The sequence below is a fragment of the Nestor notabilis genome, unplaced genomic scaffold (assembly GCF_000696875.1).
Source record: "Nestor notabilis isolate BGI_N333 unplaced genomic scaffold, ASM69687v1 scaffold884, whole genome shotgun sequence".
Classification (NCBI taxonomy): Eukaryota; Metazoa; Chordata; class Aves; order Psittaciformes; family Psittacidae; genus Nestor; species Nestor notabilis.
Window position 1 is genome coordinate 51,223 of NW_009924028.1, and position 15,111 is coordinate 66,333.

The 15,111-nt window shown below is 37.5% G+C and overlaps 1 protein-coding gene across 1 annotated transcript in view; it reads right to left on the reverse strand.

The window, feature by feature from the left end:
• Positions 1 to 15,111, reverse strand: part of LOC104404079 (P protein-like) — a gene marked incomplete at its 5' end in the record, with an annotated part of 68,773 nt that overhangs the window by 25,059 nt on the left and 28,603 nt on the right. Inside the window, 2 exons of the mRNA XM_010012430.1 lie at positions 104 to 163; positions 4,749 to 4,876. Coding sequence (XP_010010732.1) covers positions 104 to 163; positions 4,749 to 4,876 — 188 coding nt within the window. The remainder of the gene's footprint in view (positions 1 to 103; positions 164 to 4,748; positions 4,877 to 15,111) is intronic.

Here is a 15,111-nt window from a genome sequence, read left to right on the forward strand (position 1 = left end):
GCAATCATCAGCATTAAATTCAAAATGAAAGTGTTATTCATTATGCTATTGGAGTAAAACTATTTTCCCTACCCGCTAAAAAATGTAAATATTTTAAACTTACCTTTATTAATAAAGCTGTCTGTTCTCCTATATAGTCTATTAAGTGTAGATGAGCCAAAGCCTAAAAAAAAATTAAAGAAAAAATGATATCAACTAGTGAAGTACTGGATGCAGCTACATTTTTTTCAATGAATGTAAGAAAATACAATAATTCCTTCCCATTCACAAAGTATTCATCTCACATAGCTTCTACAGCAACTTTGCAGTTAATGGGAAGAAGAGGCGTGTCAGAAATTGGTAGCTGTATTTGCAGAAGTGGGTTGGTTTTAGTGGAATGACTGGTAATATTACTTGAGAATGTGTGACACAGGCATCAGAGAACGGATGAAATTTAAAGATTACATTCTTCAGTGGATACACATTTTCTGAATACCTGAACACAACTGATTTCAAACCAACTTCCCCAAAACCACAATATAGGTAGAAGTATATCATGCATTTAAGGTCAGATGAAATCAGGCATCTTGTGCTCGGTCTCAGATGAAGAAATGGGAAAACAAATTATGTATTTCTGTTAAACAGCTTTCTCAGACCCGTAAAAACCCCAACAATACCTATCTGCTAAAACCAGGCTAGAGATCTTGAGTGAATGGAAACAGGCACTGAGGCAGCAGCACCTGAAAGGCAGGAAAACCAGCTCTCCAATACCTAAGTCAAGCACCTGAATGGAGGAGGCGAGCCCTGTAAGCACTGGATCCAGGGACAGCCTGGACCAGAGTGCTCTGTCCTCCCTGTGAGAGCTGCTCCCACTCCTACAGGATACTTAGGCAGCATATTATACAACCATGGTTACTACAACTGATGAAAAGACATAGACTCCAGCCTAGTGGTGATGACTCTGATCGCCCCTTCGGCAGACAGGAAAATACAAACTGAGTGTTCACACCCAGGAGAATGATCTGCTTCCTCAAACCACAAGGTAAAAGGGTGATTTTAACTCATGAGAGCTAGCCTGTAATTTACTTGTTTTCTTTTCTTACAAGTGTCCAGAATGAAGTACTATTTTTAGGTTAAAAAGGTATATCTATTGCTATGTTCTATTTTATGACTTCTCAGTTTCTAAGAGGGATAAAATCATCTTTGGTTCAGCTTGGACCAAGCTGTTTGGCTTTATTTTTTTTTTTTTTTTTCTGCCATGACAAAGAATCAGTCAGCTGAAATGCCTCATTTACTGACTGTGATCCAACACAGAGCCACAGAAGTCAGTATTCACACAATGCAACTCCATATAACCCACACACCTGGCAGTCAGACAGAGCCCTTCAGAGACATTGGTGGAAAAAGCACCATTCAACTCACATGTTGTCAAATTCCATGACAGAGATGGACAAAGATCCTAATAGGCACAGAGTGGTGTGGTATAAAACATGGTAATGTCAGAGTGACAAAGGGGTTGTCATTCAGACCCACAATTCCTGTGCCTGCAGCTCATTCAGGAAGCAGCTGAATGTTAGTAGTTTGGGTATCACTGCATATTAAATTTGGCCCAGAAATTATATTTCCTTTTAACAATGCATTGCAAAAGAAAAAGTGTATCTACATTTAAAGACACAGCATGCAGAAAACAAGTGATAAGACTTTTAAACACATACACATAACCCTGGCATTTAAAAAATAGGTACTCTTTCATTACTTTAACTTCCCAGGAGAAAGTTTCCTAAGAAATTGTCGTTAATAATTTCAAGTTACTATTTTCATTCTAAGCTCTCTGTGTTGCTTTATCAGCTCAAACGTTATGGCAGTGACTTTTTAAATGTTTGCAAAAGCAATACACTTAATGAACAGTAATTTTTTTCTGCAGTTGCTTTGTGTTCACACTTCTAAATAAACTTTTTAACACATAGTTGTAAGCAATTAGACCCAGAGTTGCATTCAGTTAACATTCCTGCCTTATTACTTAATTATCTATTAACAGAACATATTACTTTTCAGTAACACTCAAAATTTATTCTGGAATCCAGACATGGTACTATAGAAGAGATATTCAGGAAAGAGGGAAGTGAATGAAGGACACACACATCACTCCTGCAAGACAGTCAGTCTGCAGGCAGCCTGTCATGTCAGAGGTTATGAAAGTACGGATCAAACAACCAGCTTCAGGATGTCTCTATGCTACTCAGGCCAATTACCTGCAAGCACCTAAGTGAAAGTCAATTAGCACCCTGCCACTGACCTCCCCTAGGTGTAATCTGCACAGAGGGTCTCCAAGATCTTCCCATGTCTTCTAAGAGGAATAAGTATTACAGTACTAATTAGTGTCTTCAGCCGTACTAGTTCCTGTCTGACAGCTCAAAATAGAGTTGTACTGCAGAAAAATTCATGTACCATTTTAGATCAAAGTTTATTTTAGGCACAAAAATCTGTATAAAATCCTCTTATAGATAATATGCCACGATAACTGTTGTAAATAAACTCTGCCTGAAGCAATTAAGGTAAAATGTCAATTTGACTATAAAGTGAACAAAATACTGTATCTCTGAGAGAGGAACTTATGTCACAGAAGATTCAGACAGATTTTATAGCCTGTAACAGCCACTTGTGAACAAGGACTAAAAAGACAGTTGTAGAGGTACATTACCCAAAGTATAAAATAGAAAGCAAGAATGCTCCAAAGGATTTCCAACTTTTTCATCCCAAAACAGTTACCAGACTGGACCGATAAGTACCCAAAGGCAGAACCTCCAAGAGTTCCCTCATTGCTCTAGAACTCAAATCACATTTTCCAAATTGACTTGCAGCCTAAGTTCCACTCAGGTTTTTAAATGAGCCTTGTAATAGGAAAGGGAACATTTGCAGCAGTAGGAAATAGCTTCAAACTGGGAACCATCCAAGATGAAGGATCACCAAGGGTGAAGAATATGAGCTGACAACTGATGAATGCCTAGACTATGAAAAGATTTCTTATACTTCAATGCATATCTTTGTTTTGACTTGTTTCTTCTTGTCATTGTTAACCTAAATGAAAGGAAAATGCCTTGGCAAGGACTGTCATCTCCTGCAAGTCCAAAGAGTAATAGATTCAGATCAAAATTAGCAGTGATGGTGCACAGAACATTTTTCTCATTCATTTATGTGGAAGAATTTAATGTCTCACACTTTTTTCTTGGTTATCTATACAAGTTTCTTTCATGACCTTAAACTGCTGCTATTCTAGAGAGCCAAGAAAAATATTTTTTTATTGTCAAACTATTCACTAGTGACCTGAGAAATCATAAAAATGGAAGTTCAGTGAATTACAACAATTGCATCTAAGTCCGATGGTAAATGGCAAATAACTTCCTGTGTGTTTTACTAAGTTATTGTAGAGTCACACAGCACTGAAATAAAAATCAAAAACATTCAATCCAAGCTAAAACAATAAATACATCAGGGAATGCAACTAACAAACTGTTACAGCAGCAGTAGAAAAAATGAATAAGGGTTAGGTATGGATTCCCTGAAAGAGCTAGAAAATGCAAGGATATATAGATCCTGGTAAGCTAGAGAACAAAAAATTGCCTGTACTAATGGGTGTATAATAAATCAATATTTTCTGGCGAATTTTGAACCTAGTAGCTTGAAAACAAACCCTTAATCAGAATTTCCTTTCATTTTCTCTCAGGTTACCAGACCTTGACTTCCAGTTTGGCATTAATTAAAGTTACTTGGATTATTCTCTCTATTTGTTTCAAATTTTGTCCCTTTTACCGTTGATGATTTTTTAATAGGTCTCAACTTACAAATTCTTGGTGTCTTCGCAGTTACTGGAAATGGGGGAAGGAGGTTGTGTGAGCAAATTTGTTCTTACAGGCTTTTCCCAGGCTGCTCACTCAGGCAATTCACTAGCCATGGCAGTGTCAGTGGTCACTTGGGTTTTGTCAGCCATGTTTATACAACAGTATTACATCGTTTAAACCCAGCAAATTACAGCTGAAAACTGCTGAGCATTCTAAAAGCCTAACTGGCCAATAAATACAAGTATTTGTACAAAGAATTATCTAAACATTCGGGGTAAAAATAAATCTTCTCGAGCTATATAAAATCATCAAACAGTAAATAAAATGGGATACAAACACAGCTGGACTGTTTCTGACAGTCAAGCAGACAAACACAAAGAAACTATACAGCAAGATAGAAAGGCATTTCAAGTACTGAGTATCTTTTTTAATTGCAGTTCCAATCTGAAATTCAGTGATACTATCCTATCAAACCATACTCCCATGAAATTTCTTATCCCATTTGGTAGCCAGCATGCAGTAGACATCATTAGGAATGTTTTCCGACTCTAGTTTATTTTTGTTCTTTTATTTTTCGTATCACTTGTCTAAATAATTGCAAAACAAACACATAAATACATATAAACTATGCACACATAGACTGCCAATATACCTGGAAACTAAAATTCCACATATATAAAAATGATCATGTCAGATATATTCAGCAAATGCAGCAGAAGGAGAGTGAGACCAAGCTTAGATTGAAAAATTAAATATCAAAGAGGTTCAGACAGCTTCCACCACGCTGCAATTTCTCTCTATTCTACCATGACTACATTCAATCTACAATATTCCAGCAGGATTGAATATGCAGAGGCATCTGCCTAGGAACATAATTCACATTTGAAATCGGCTGTAACTATTCAAGCTTTAAAAATCAGAGAATATTACCTCCATGAGAACAAATAATGCTGCAAAGAAAAGGAGGGTTGCCCACTCGACTCTGTTCAGTATCATCTCAAAGTCATGGATGTCTGCTAGCACAAGCAGCCAAATGGCTCCCAACATGGCAATCCAGCCTGCATGAGAAAAAGAGAGAACATTTTACATTTAACAGACTTCTTATGGGCTACCAAAGTAAAAGTTAGTTTTGCTCTTTTCAAAGTGCCTCTGTAACCGGGAAAGTTCACAGATACTGCAGGATGAATGGTCTCTGCCTTCAAATTCAAATAAATTAGAAAAGGAAAAAGGCAAATAAAGCACATTTGGGTTACCCCAATAATTAATGGTTGAATCACAGAGAAACCTTTAGGTGTTTAGGAGGTAAACTGAAGGATTCTGGATCTCCCAATAGGCTGGCTGCAGCCCCAGGCCCTTAAAGATTCACTGGCTACCTGCTCTAGAAGATAAATGACGGAAAGGAAAATCTCTTTAAAACAGAAGAGGAACTGACTTTAAATAGCAGAACAGGCTTTCTCCAGACAGGATCCCTCTATACATCCTGAAGTGTTTTAAGGCACATATTTAGGTAATTGATTGAAAGTAAATGCAAATCAAATGCACAATCAGCCAGAGCATATAATTAACAGATCTCCGGTCCGAGCAAGGCTCATTTTCTCTCTGCACAGTTAAAATGCTTTAGCTGTTTGATTCCTCTGGCACATTTGTCTTAAACAATAGAATGGGATTTCAGATATGAAAGAAAAGGGGGTTGGGTGGTATTTTCCTCAGAATGATGCTCCTCTTTTACACAAAACCCTAAGATACATAATTTAAGGGTTCTTTTTAATGCCGTAGAAATAAAGCTTTCCACCTCTTCAAGCTATTTCTCTCTTTGTTGTATTTCATACGGCTCATCCTATTTCGTATATTCACAGTCAGAAAGTGATGGATTCACAGAAATGCAGAAAAAGTGAGGAAGAAAGAAGAATAACAATCTCTACTGGCAAAAAACTTTAAGTCAGAAACTTATAATCAAATAGCAAATATGACTTAGGGACAATAGGCTCCTGCTATGAAGTAGATAGATGAATAAAGTGAGCCCTCTCCAAAAGCCTTCAGCAACGGTAAGAAAATTCAGAAGACTGACTCATAAAATTTTAGGCCATTCAATTTACAGTTTATGCATAAGTGTTTTTCCATTTAAGTTAAAAGAGGAAAGAGATCAAAAAAAACATCCAACAATTCAGAATTAAGCTATATTCCATTTAAATCCTATTTAAATATAAAAGAAATAAAGACCCCAAAGGTTCTCAGTGTTCATGAAGCTGTAAACATTTATTTTCCCCCAAAACCCTATACAGTGTCATATAAATATTCCCTAATCAAAGACTGCATTTTGCTCTCTCAAGTACATCTTAGGAGCTTTCAGTGGCACACTGCACTCTTTAAATGAGAATTTCAGGTTGACTGTGATCAGTAAGGAACATCTGCTGAAAATACTGCAGCTCAGTGTGGGCAACCAGACCTGCCTGAAGCCAAAATCAGCAGCTCAGTTGTTACTCTGGCTGGTCTGTTTGGTAAGGAGATCTAAAGCAGCTAGCTTGTCGCTAGGTCTGGCTTTGAGATGGCTTTATATTCTGCTGTGGTATTTGTGCCACAGTGAAATCCTATTTCTTGCTTTGTTTGGCTCCAAAACCAAAACACTCTCAGTGCTACCAACTCTTTAGCCATTTACCTGTTCCTGTCCTCTCAAGCATCTCCAAGTGCCATCTTCTTCCCAGTTCAGCTTTGCTTTTGATGTCTCCCTGCTTGGCTGAAACCACATTTTCCAGCACTACAAAAGACTTCTCTGTTGCCTAGTTCTCTCCCCAATACCATTCCTCTTGTAAAGCTTCCACACTGCTGCGTTGCTCTTTCCTTCATAAGTGGCTCTTACAATAAAATTTTCTTTAGCCTAGTGCAAACTTAATGTACAGGGAGATACAGGGAAATCCTTGTAAGGGAGCAGGTATGAAGGACGAGGAAATATAATGGCTTCTTGGCAGAAATACCACCATCTAGGTGGAAACAAAACCAAAGCTAAGCAGAGAGATGAAAAATAAAAGAATTTTGTAACCCTAATTTTGTAGCTTCAGCTTCTACATTGTTCCCAATACAGATTTTGAGTAAAATCTGACCTGAATGCCTCACTGGATCCAAGAACCATGTCTCACAGCCCGCTCTGCTCACCTCTAATGACAGAAAAGCTGACATGCTACAAGCCTATTCCCTGCTTTGGTCACAATGATCTAATCAGAATGCATAGTCAAAAATAGCTCATGCATGAGCTTCATACTGCAAGGGAGGAGGAGAGCAAAAACAACCACAAAAGAGAGCAGGGTAGGAATAGCTAGCCCCAAATTTCTTTGTGAAGACTGGCATTTTACCACCGACTGGAAAGAGATTCTGGAAGTGGTCGAAGAGTGGTAATAATTGTACTGCTGTGGATGAATGCTGGATTCTGGCATAAACTGAAAAAGTATGGGTTGGGGTTTTTTTTTGTGCACTGGACTCTGGGTATGTGTATAGACACTGCACAACCAGCTACAACCACAGGGTCAGGAGTGCTCCCAGAGTTCCCAAAGTAGCAAAAGAAAGTGAAGAGAGAACTGTCAGTTCCTACCTACCACGTCTTTTTTCTAGCATAGTTGATCTAGTGTCTTTCCAAAAACAAAGCGAATCTCTCTAAGCAAATTAATAGTTATTCGCTCTGAACACAAAGGGGTCATGGAAATACACTGCCTAACTTTCTTCTGTCTTCTTGGCTGTTCTCTGAATTCCAGTAAAGAACATTCGGCCCAATTCCTCCTTAAATAAATTAAGGTGATGGCAATTCCTGTAAGAGGAATACTGTAAGAGGAAGTAGATGTGTGCAGACCAGGGGCTCATCAGCAGAATTTTACTGCTATTTTGTACAAATGTAAATGACAACATTACATTTTGTCACACACATTTTGCATGAAAGTACAATGAAGCAAAGAATTAAAGAACAGCAATTTCTCAATAGTTCTGGAACAATTTGTAATAATATCTTGGCATTATTTCTACCCTCCTGCCTCCAGAAAAATCAACTTGAACATGCAATGTGGAGATAACGATTATTTGCTAAAGCTAATGAAATACAATTGAATTGCACAAAAAGTGGATAAAGCAGGCATTTGCTAGCACCATGAGATGTTATCAGCATGCATTAGCTCCACACATGCAGCTTTGCAGGAGAGAACAGTGCCCTGCCTTACAATCTTGTTGACAAGGAATATGGATGGACAAGGGAGGTGTCTTCCTGCAGTGCTCCAGCAAATACAGCTCTCCAGAGGCTCAAATACCTCAGCTGCTAGTTCTGGCTGCAAGAGCTTGTTTCAGTCTACACGCATGGCCTGTTTGGAGTGTATTTATTTTCCTTGCTATGCCTTCAAAGAGGAGTTACCCATCTCTCGGAGTGCAGAGAAGAGAGGAGGAACGAGGGAGTCTCTTGAAACATTTGGGGGACTTCATGCAAGGTGTTTGTTCATAATACCCTTTAGTATCATGGTTTGATTTCAAGCACCCTCACAGCTGGACAAGAGTGAAGTCCTCTTCTAAAGCCTGAAGGCCACAGTAGTTAGTGTATGCCATAACTTCTTGATTAACTGCTCTCTGCCAAATTGCTTGTCAAATTTAACTGCAGTGTTAGCGGCAGCCTGCCTAAGTGTGCAGATTGTCTCAGGCTTTTCCAAGGCCTTTCTACGTATGTTCATGACAGTGAACTTACTATATCAGTGTTTTATATATTTGGGTAGCTTTGCATTGCCCTGGATTCAATTTGAAGCATTCCTTCCTTTTTGAAGAACTGAAAATACTAAGCTACATTAAAAACTAGCTTCTCTCTTCATTTATTTTCTAGCTTCCTGGGCCACGAAAGAGAACCAGGAGGAAGAGAAATAATTTAAAAAAATAACTTCTTATTGCTATAGTGAAAGCAAAGCCCATTTATGGTTCCACAGACCACTTCCTTTACTACTTCTCAGTGCCAGTAACTGATGCTTTGGAAATATTACATGGAGAGAAATTGAATCTAAATTCCATTTCTGTACTGCTTTGGTACCTGTTGAAGACTATCAGGGTTTCTATTTATTTTAGGAAAAATAAAATTAAACTTTATAGTAAAATGCACCTTTCAAATTTATAATGCATTCTTCCTAGAAAAGATTCCCATGTCTTCTGCTTAGGAGGAAAAAAAGTACAGTAGAAATAGCTTTAGTGTTTTGCTTTTCTCATACACTTACCCAGTAGGAAAAACCACCTTTGGAACAACAAATAGCATATGATGAGCAGAATACAATTGCAATCCTATTTTAAAAACTCTTATTTTGAAATAATCAAACAGCAGAACTTGAAAATAGAGAACAATTAATAGAATCAAATAGAAGTCTAGAATCTGTGGGAGGAAGGTAGGAGAAAGTGAAAGAAATGAAAGAAAAAAATTACTATGTAATTTGTAGGCTTTTCAAATGCTCATTAAGAAAAAAATGTATTCCTTAGTAAAAGTAATTTTGTCTGACCTACTACCATCTGAACAGCATAATAAGCTTCCTCCTAATAATGTGAACATGTAGACGCTGTATGTTCACTTTACGTGCATAGAATTTGAAATAATGTATTGAATAATGAGAGTACACAAAAGTTTGACTTCTGTGGAAACTGAAATGGCACTTCAGACATTTGCACTGAAAACCAAAGCCAGGATAACATTGCATGATCTCAATGCTGGCCTGGGAAAAACAGCATGCTCCTCAAAAAAGATGGGTGCAGGGTACTGCATTTAGGCAAGAAGAGTTAAAACTGTAAAAATCCAGGGTGGGAAGCAACTGGACACATAACAGTCCTGCAGAAAAGACTCAAGGAATACAGTGGATCACATCTGAGCCTAGTGACCCACTGAAATACAGAGCCAGGACTATAAATAGTAAATCCTGTGAAGCAATCTCTGATCTCTTTATCCTTGGTAAGCCTTGACAAGACACACTTTAAGATGAATACCCATTAGGAAATCCAAGGCAGAGAAGTAAGCTCAATCAACACTCGGAAAAGTTGATTTTTGAGGAAAAATTTAATGAATCCAAGATATTTAGCTCAAAAATAAGAAGATTAAAAGGGTCCTGGCAAATCATTGGGTAGATACTAGGCTGTTCCAGAGGGCACAGCCTGTTTGTGGCAACAGTTGTGGGCAGGACAAGAGGGAGTGAGGAGGAGGTGTAATAGCAGTGAGGAACCTTCAGGTTACACAATATGCAAGGGTCACACATCTATAGTGGTTGAGAAACAAGTAGAGGGTTTTTTTTTAAATCAGCTAGACCAGCTTCTGCGAGATAGAAATATGATACTTCCATCTGCAAACAATCGACTCATTGATTTTTTTAAACATTTGTCACTGAGAAAAGTATGATGTTCTTTTTCTGAGATCCTAACAATTCTCTATTTGTCAAAATTGCCACAGTAACATTTAGTGAACCGCAGAAACCCTTTTAGCCCACAGTGTCCATTACAGGCTTACCAGCTAAAACACATTTGGTGCTTACCTTTGAATAATTGGTTACAGAGCATGTTATTGAATATATGAGGAATTCCACTACTGTGTTCCAACAGCCTAATCAGATGTCTACCTAACTCCACAACCCCTCCAAATTTAGCCAAAGGATATGTGCCAGTCCTTCATGTACTATGATGTAGTTTTAATGTTATGTAAAGCATATACTCAATTATACTCTTATACAAGCATATAGAAATACTGGGGTGAAAAAATTAAAACAAAGACATTTTCAGCACTGCTTGCTCTACTCATGGAATACATTTCATCAGTCGTTGTGATTGTGAATTAAAATGTCCTGTTTTTCAGTTTCTGTAATTTGTTTGGTTTATTTTATCAGGCATCCCTGATTCCATACATTCTGAAATCATGCTGAATGTTTATAAGTAATACTTGCTGTCAACTGATAAGCACTGTTCTATCTTTAATATAGTTAGAGATTGCTATAGCTAGGCACTGCATCTACAGAGAGGTTGTGATGACAGATATATAGCTATGTATATTGCACCAATCCATAAAGCTAAAAAATTTACAGAGCTATCTCAGAAAAGGTCACCGTAAATAAACACATTCTATTGCCATAACCTTCTTGACTCCTATGAACCAAAAATAATTTGAGAAGATGCAAATATCAAGAAAAAGGAAAGGTCAGCTTTTCCAGAAGTAAGCAATAAAGTATCTGCTAGTGCAGTTTTTGTACAACTGTTACTGTTCTTGGGTTTTTTTCCTTGTCAAGTGTATGGGAAGCTGCAAGGACTGAGGATATTTTCCATGCTTAATTACATGTTTGTAAAGATGACTGTGCAATTTCAAGGGCAGAATTTTTTCAAAACGACCCTATAGAGAATTAAAACTGCAAGGATCATGGAAAGCAGGTTTCTCTGATTTTCAAGATCTAAGTGTTATGCGCAGAAGGAGTGGTAAATAAGATCTGGACCAGACTTTGAGAATCTTAGTCAAATTGACTACATCAGTTTAGCTCTATTTCAACACTTTCATTACGACATAATTGTAAAATTTATTTTTAACTCTTATTCAGGGTTTTTTCAACATCACTATCAAGGATATCACTTAAATAGCTACCTCTAGTCTCAATTTAAAACAATTCGTATCTTCACTGTGCAATTAAATCTCCATACTACATACTCAGAGGCCAGCAGGTCAGTTCCATGCAGCGCTCTTCTTGACCTCAATACGGGTACAAGACATCTTAAACCAATACCACTACATGCCAGAACAGATAAAATAGAATCATACAGTCATAGAATCATAAGATGGTTTGGAAGGGACCTTAAAGATCACCTAGTTCCAACCCTGCTGCCATGGGCAGGGACACCTTCCACTAGACCAAATCGCTCAAAGCCTGGTCCAGCCTGGGCTTGAACACTGCCAGGGATGGGGCAGTCATAACTTCTCTAGGCAACGTGTTCCAATGTCTCACTACTCTCATAGTGATCAGCACATGAATGAAGCAAAGGCAGGGAGGTAAAAAGCACTAAATATGCCAAACTCCATTGACAGTTATAGCTTATACCACCTCAGGAAAAGGGCTGCAGATCAGCCCCTGCAAGCCCCACAACTGCAAAGACCTGGAAGGGTCTCCAGAAAGGGCTGAGGACTTTCAAAGAGGACTACCTAAAACCATGGCGCTAAACTTACTATATCTTACTACATTAGGCTGAACACTCTTCAGATGTTACAGTTCATTGCTCTGTTTACCATTATAAGGTGGGGAATTAAAGAAATTGCGTTAGTCACTGAAAGCAGTGTCACAGCTTCATGTAGGTGGAGTGTTAATGGAAAATAGTAAGAAGAAGCTGACACAGACAAGAGGTCATAGGATAAGTAAATGCAGCTAATGATATGAACGGACACAGTTTTACCAGCAACTTAACTGTAGTTATAGATGACAGAGCAAACTTAGGAGACTGTCAAAATTCATTTAGGGTAACAAAAGCACAAGAAACAAGTGTGTAATATACATACAACATATCACATATGATAAAATTGGGTATAATGCAGAGCTGAAAACCAAATTTGAAAAAGGGAAGTGTAAAGCTTTAGAAAACGTATAAAATGAGTTCAAGTGGACCCAAGTACAGGAAGGAAGAAAACATCAACATCAACACTACTCACCTCCTGGTAAAGAGGAGAAAGAGAACCCTGTCACACTCACCCCTGTAACGACCTGAAGATAGCAACACTATGTTGTGTCTCTGCCCAGCCCAAATCTGTGAACCTTAGCACCCTACTGAGCATCAAAGGGTGGCCCTAACATTAGACTATAAAGGAAGGTATTGGGAGTATTTTGGGGTTTTGTTGGGTTATATTTACACTTTTAAGTGTATATTGTTAATGAATGAGTTTTGTTTCGTATTAATTAGATGATTTGGACTGTGTTAGTATTATCATAAGAGGACTAACAATAACTGTTGTGTTTTGCTTACACAGATACAACTTTTAATTAGACTAACAATAAATTCTTAGCTCCAGGTATTAGGAATATCCCCTTTTTGCCCACAATATCACAAGCATGACATCACCACTGATACTTCGGTAGTTGGAAACGACCATACACAGAGAAGGCATCCCTAATCCAAATGTTTTGGGGACCAAACCCATCTATTTTAGTGAAATGTGTGAAGGAGTTTCCAGTCAACAACAGATTATTCAAATGATATTTTTAGCTCTATAGAAAAGGTCCATAAATGTTGCTTCCCAGGTTTTGCATGTCATTCTTTAATTTATTAAGCCATGTTGGAAAGCTTTACAAAATAATAAAATAAAATAAAATAAAAATACAACAAAAAGAAAAAAAAGACAAGGAAAATAAAATCTTGGTTGTAGCAGCTTTAAATGCAATTGATAATTCAGTATCACTTGAGCCATCACTTAGAAGGTAATACCTACAAGCTTTCCTCAGCTAAAACTGATTAATATCACAGAGCGTAGATAATCTGGAGGTAAATGTTATATTCAGTGACAAATTAAAGAGCAAATGTGCGCTTTTTACCATGAGCATATAGTTATATAAGATGTGAAATATGAGATGTGCTAAACTTAACAATGTGGCTTTTGGCATTAAGCCTATACTTTCTTAAATCTGTGTCATTCATCAGATTTTATAGCTTAAATAGCTGACTGTCTCAGCAGTATTTTCTGATTTCTTGAGCACTAACCATTTATACACTATCTTATTAGATTGATTTGGTTGGGGTTTTTTTTCAAACATTTTGTAAAATAACTCCTCAGTAACACTGAGTAGCTCTATAATGAACATTTCATTTTAACTATTGCACAAATTAATCTGAAATGAAACATTTCCAAAATACAAATATTTAATCTTTTTCTCCCTCTCTATGTGTAAAAACACTTAAATTTTTAGCCAAATTTGTTTGTTTCTGCACATATAATTTTATAGTTTGTAAACTGTGCCAGATTTATACAACTCCACTTTCATACAGGCTGGTAGCATAACATGGTTTAGCCTATTTATGACTGATAGCAGATGAGAAGAAGTTCCAGAATAACATTTTAAAGTGTGAAAATAAGAGTCTTATGGATGCTTCAACATTAACACCCCTTTCAGCCTAGTGGGATCTGTCCACACCTTTCTCAGCCCTGTGCTCTTTCTCCATGACCATTTATAAATCTTTTGGACCTGAGAAGTTCTGCTGCATGCTGTCAGGCAGGATACTACTTACAGAGCTGTGGGGAAGTGGTCCAAGTTTAAAACCATTTTCACCATTCTAAACAAACTTCTTAGCACAGGTTCAAAGGTTCAAATGCATATACATTTTCTGTCCGAAGGTCCAGATAAAAGTTGAGGTAGGGGGAAGCTTACTAGAGTTCTTGGGCAGCTTTCTAGGCTGCACATTCAGAAAAAACCCAAACCAAACCAAACAAAACAAAAACAAACAAACAAACAAAACAAAACAAAACAAACAAACAAAAAAAAAACAAAAAAACCCCACCATCAAAATCAAACCAACCCCACATAACTACATTGAATAATTTAATCAAAGATCTCTAAGTTTAAGGGGTTTTGTCTTTGATTACAGCACTGCTAACTCTCATACAAGCTGTTACACATACTGACCCTGCCAACCTGTCTCAAAGTTGCTAGGGAAGAATCATTGCTGCGGTGAATTCCATACTGAAAATGTTGCAGAAGAGAATATGGATGAAGTTAGTTGTTAAAGTCTTTGAAGGCTTCAGTAACAGAAAACTGGCTTCAGTGTTCATAAGCCAAGTAAATACTGATAGGAAACTTCCAGCATTTTTTGATTCAGTAGCAAAATTAAGCAAGTTTGTTACACTCCAGGCCAGTGCAGCCCTTTATCACTAAGCAAGCTACCAGACAAGCGCCGCTCAGTTCCAACTCTATTATAATGATTGGTTCACCTATGTAAATGGCAGTGAAAATTGTGCATGTCCACTTAAACAAAAGCAGGATGAAATTCAAGAGGAATATTATGGGAGAAACTTTTGAGCCAGTCCACTTCCTTGAATTTAGGGTGTCACACCTCTTTGTGGGTTAAAACAGATTTTTTGCTGTAATTTGCATAACATTCTCTGTAGACATGATTTAGGGGTTTTGTTCTGCTGAAGTCCTTTCCAATTAAGGCATTTAATTTCTCATGTGAATTTCAACATTTTTTCTGTAAATTATGTAAACGAGTGAGAAAATATGACAGTTGGTATCCAAAGGAGTGACAATATAACAGGAATCTTTTGTATTGACAGCAGCTGAACACGTTTCTCCTT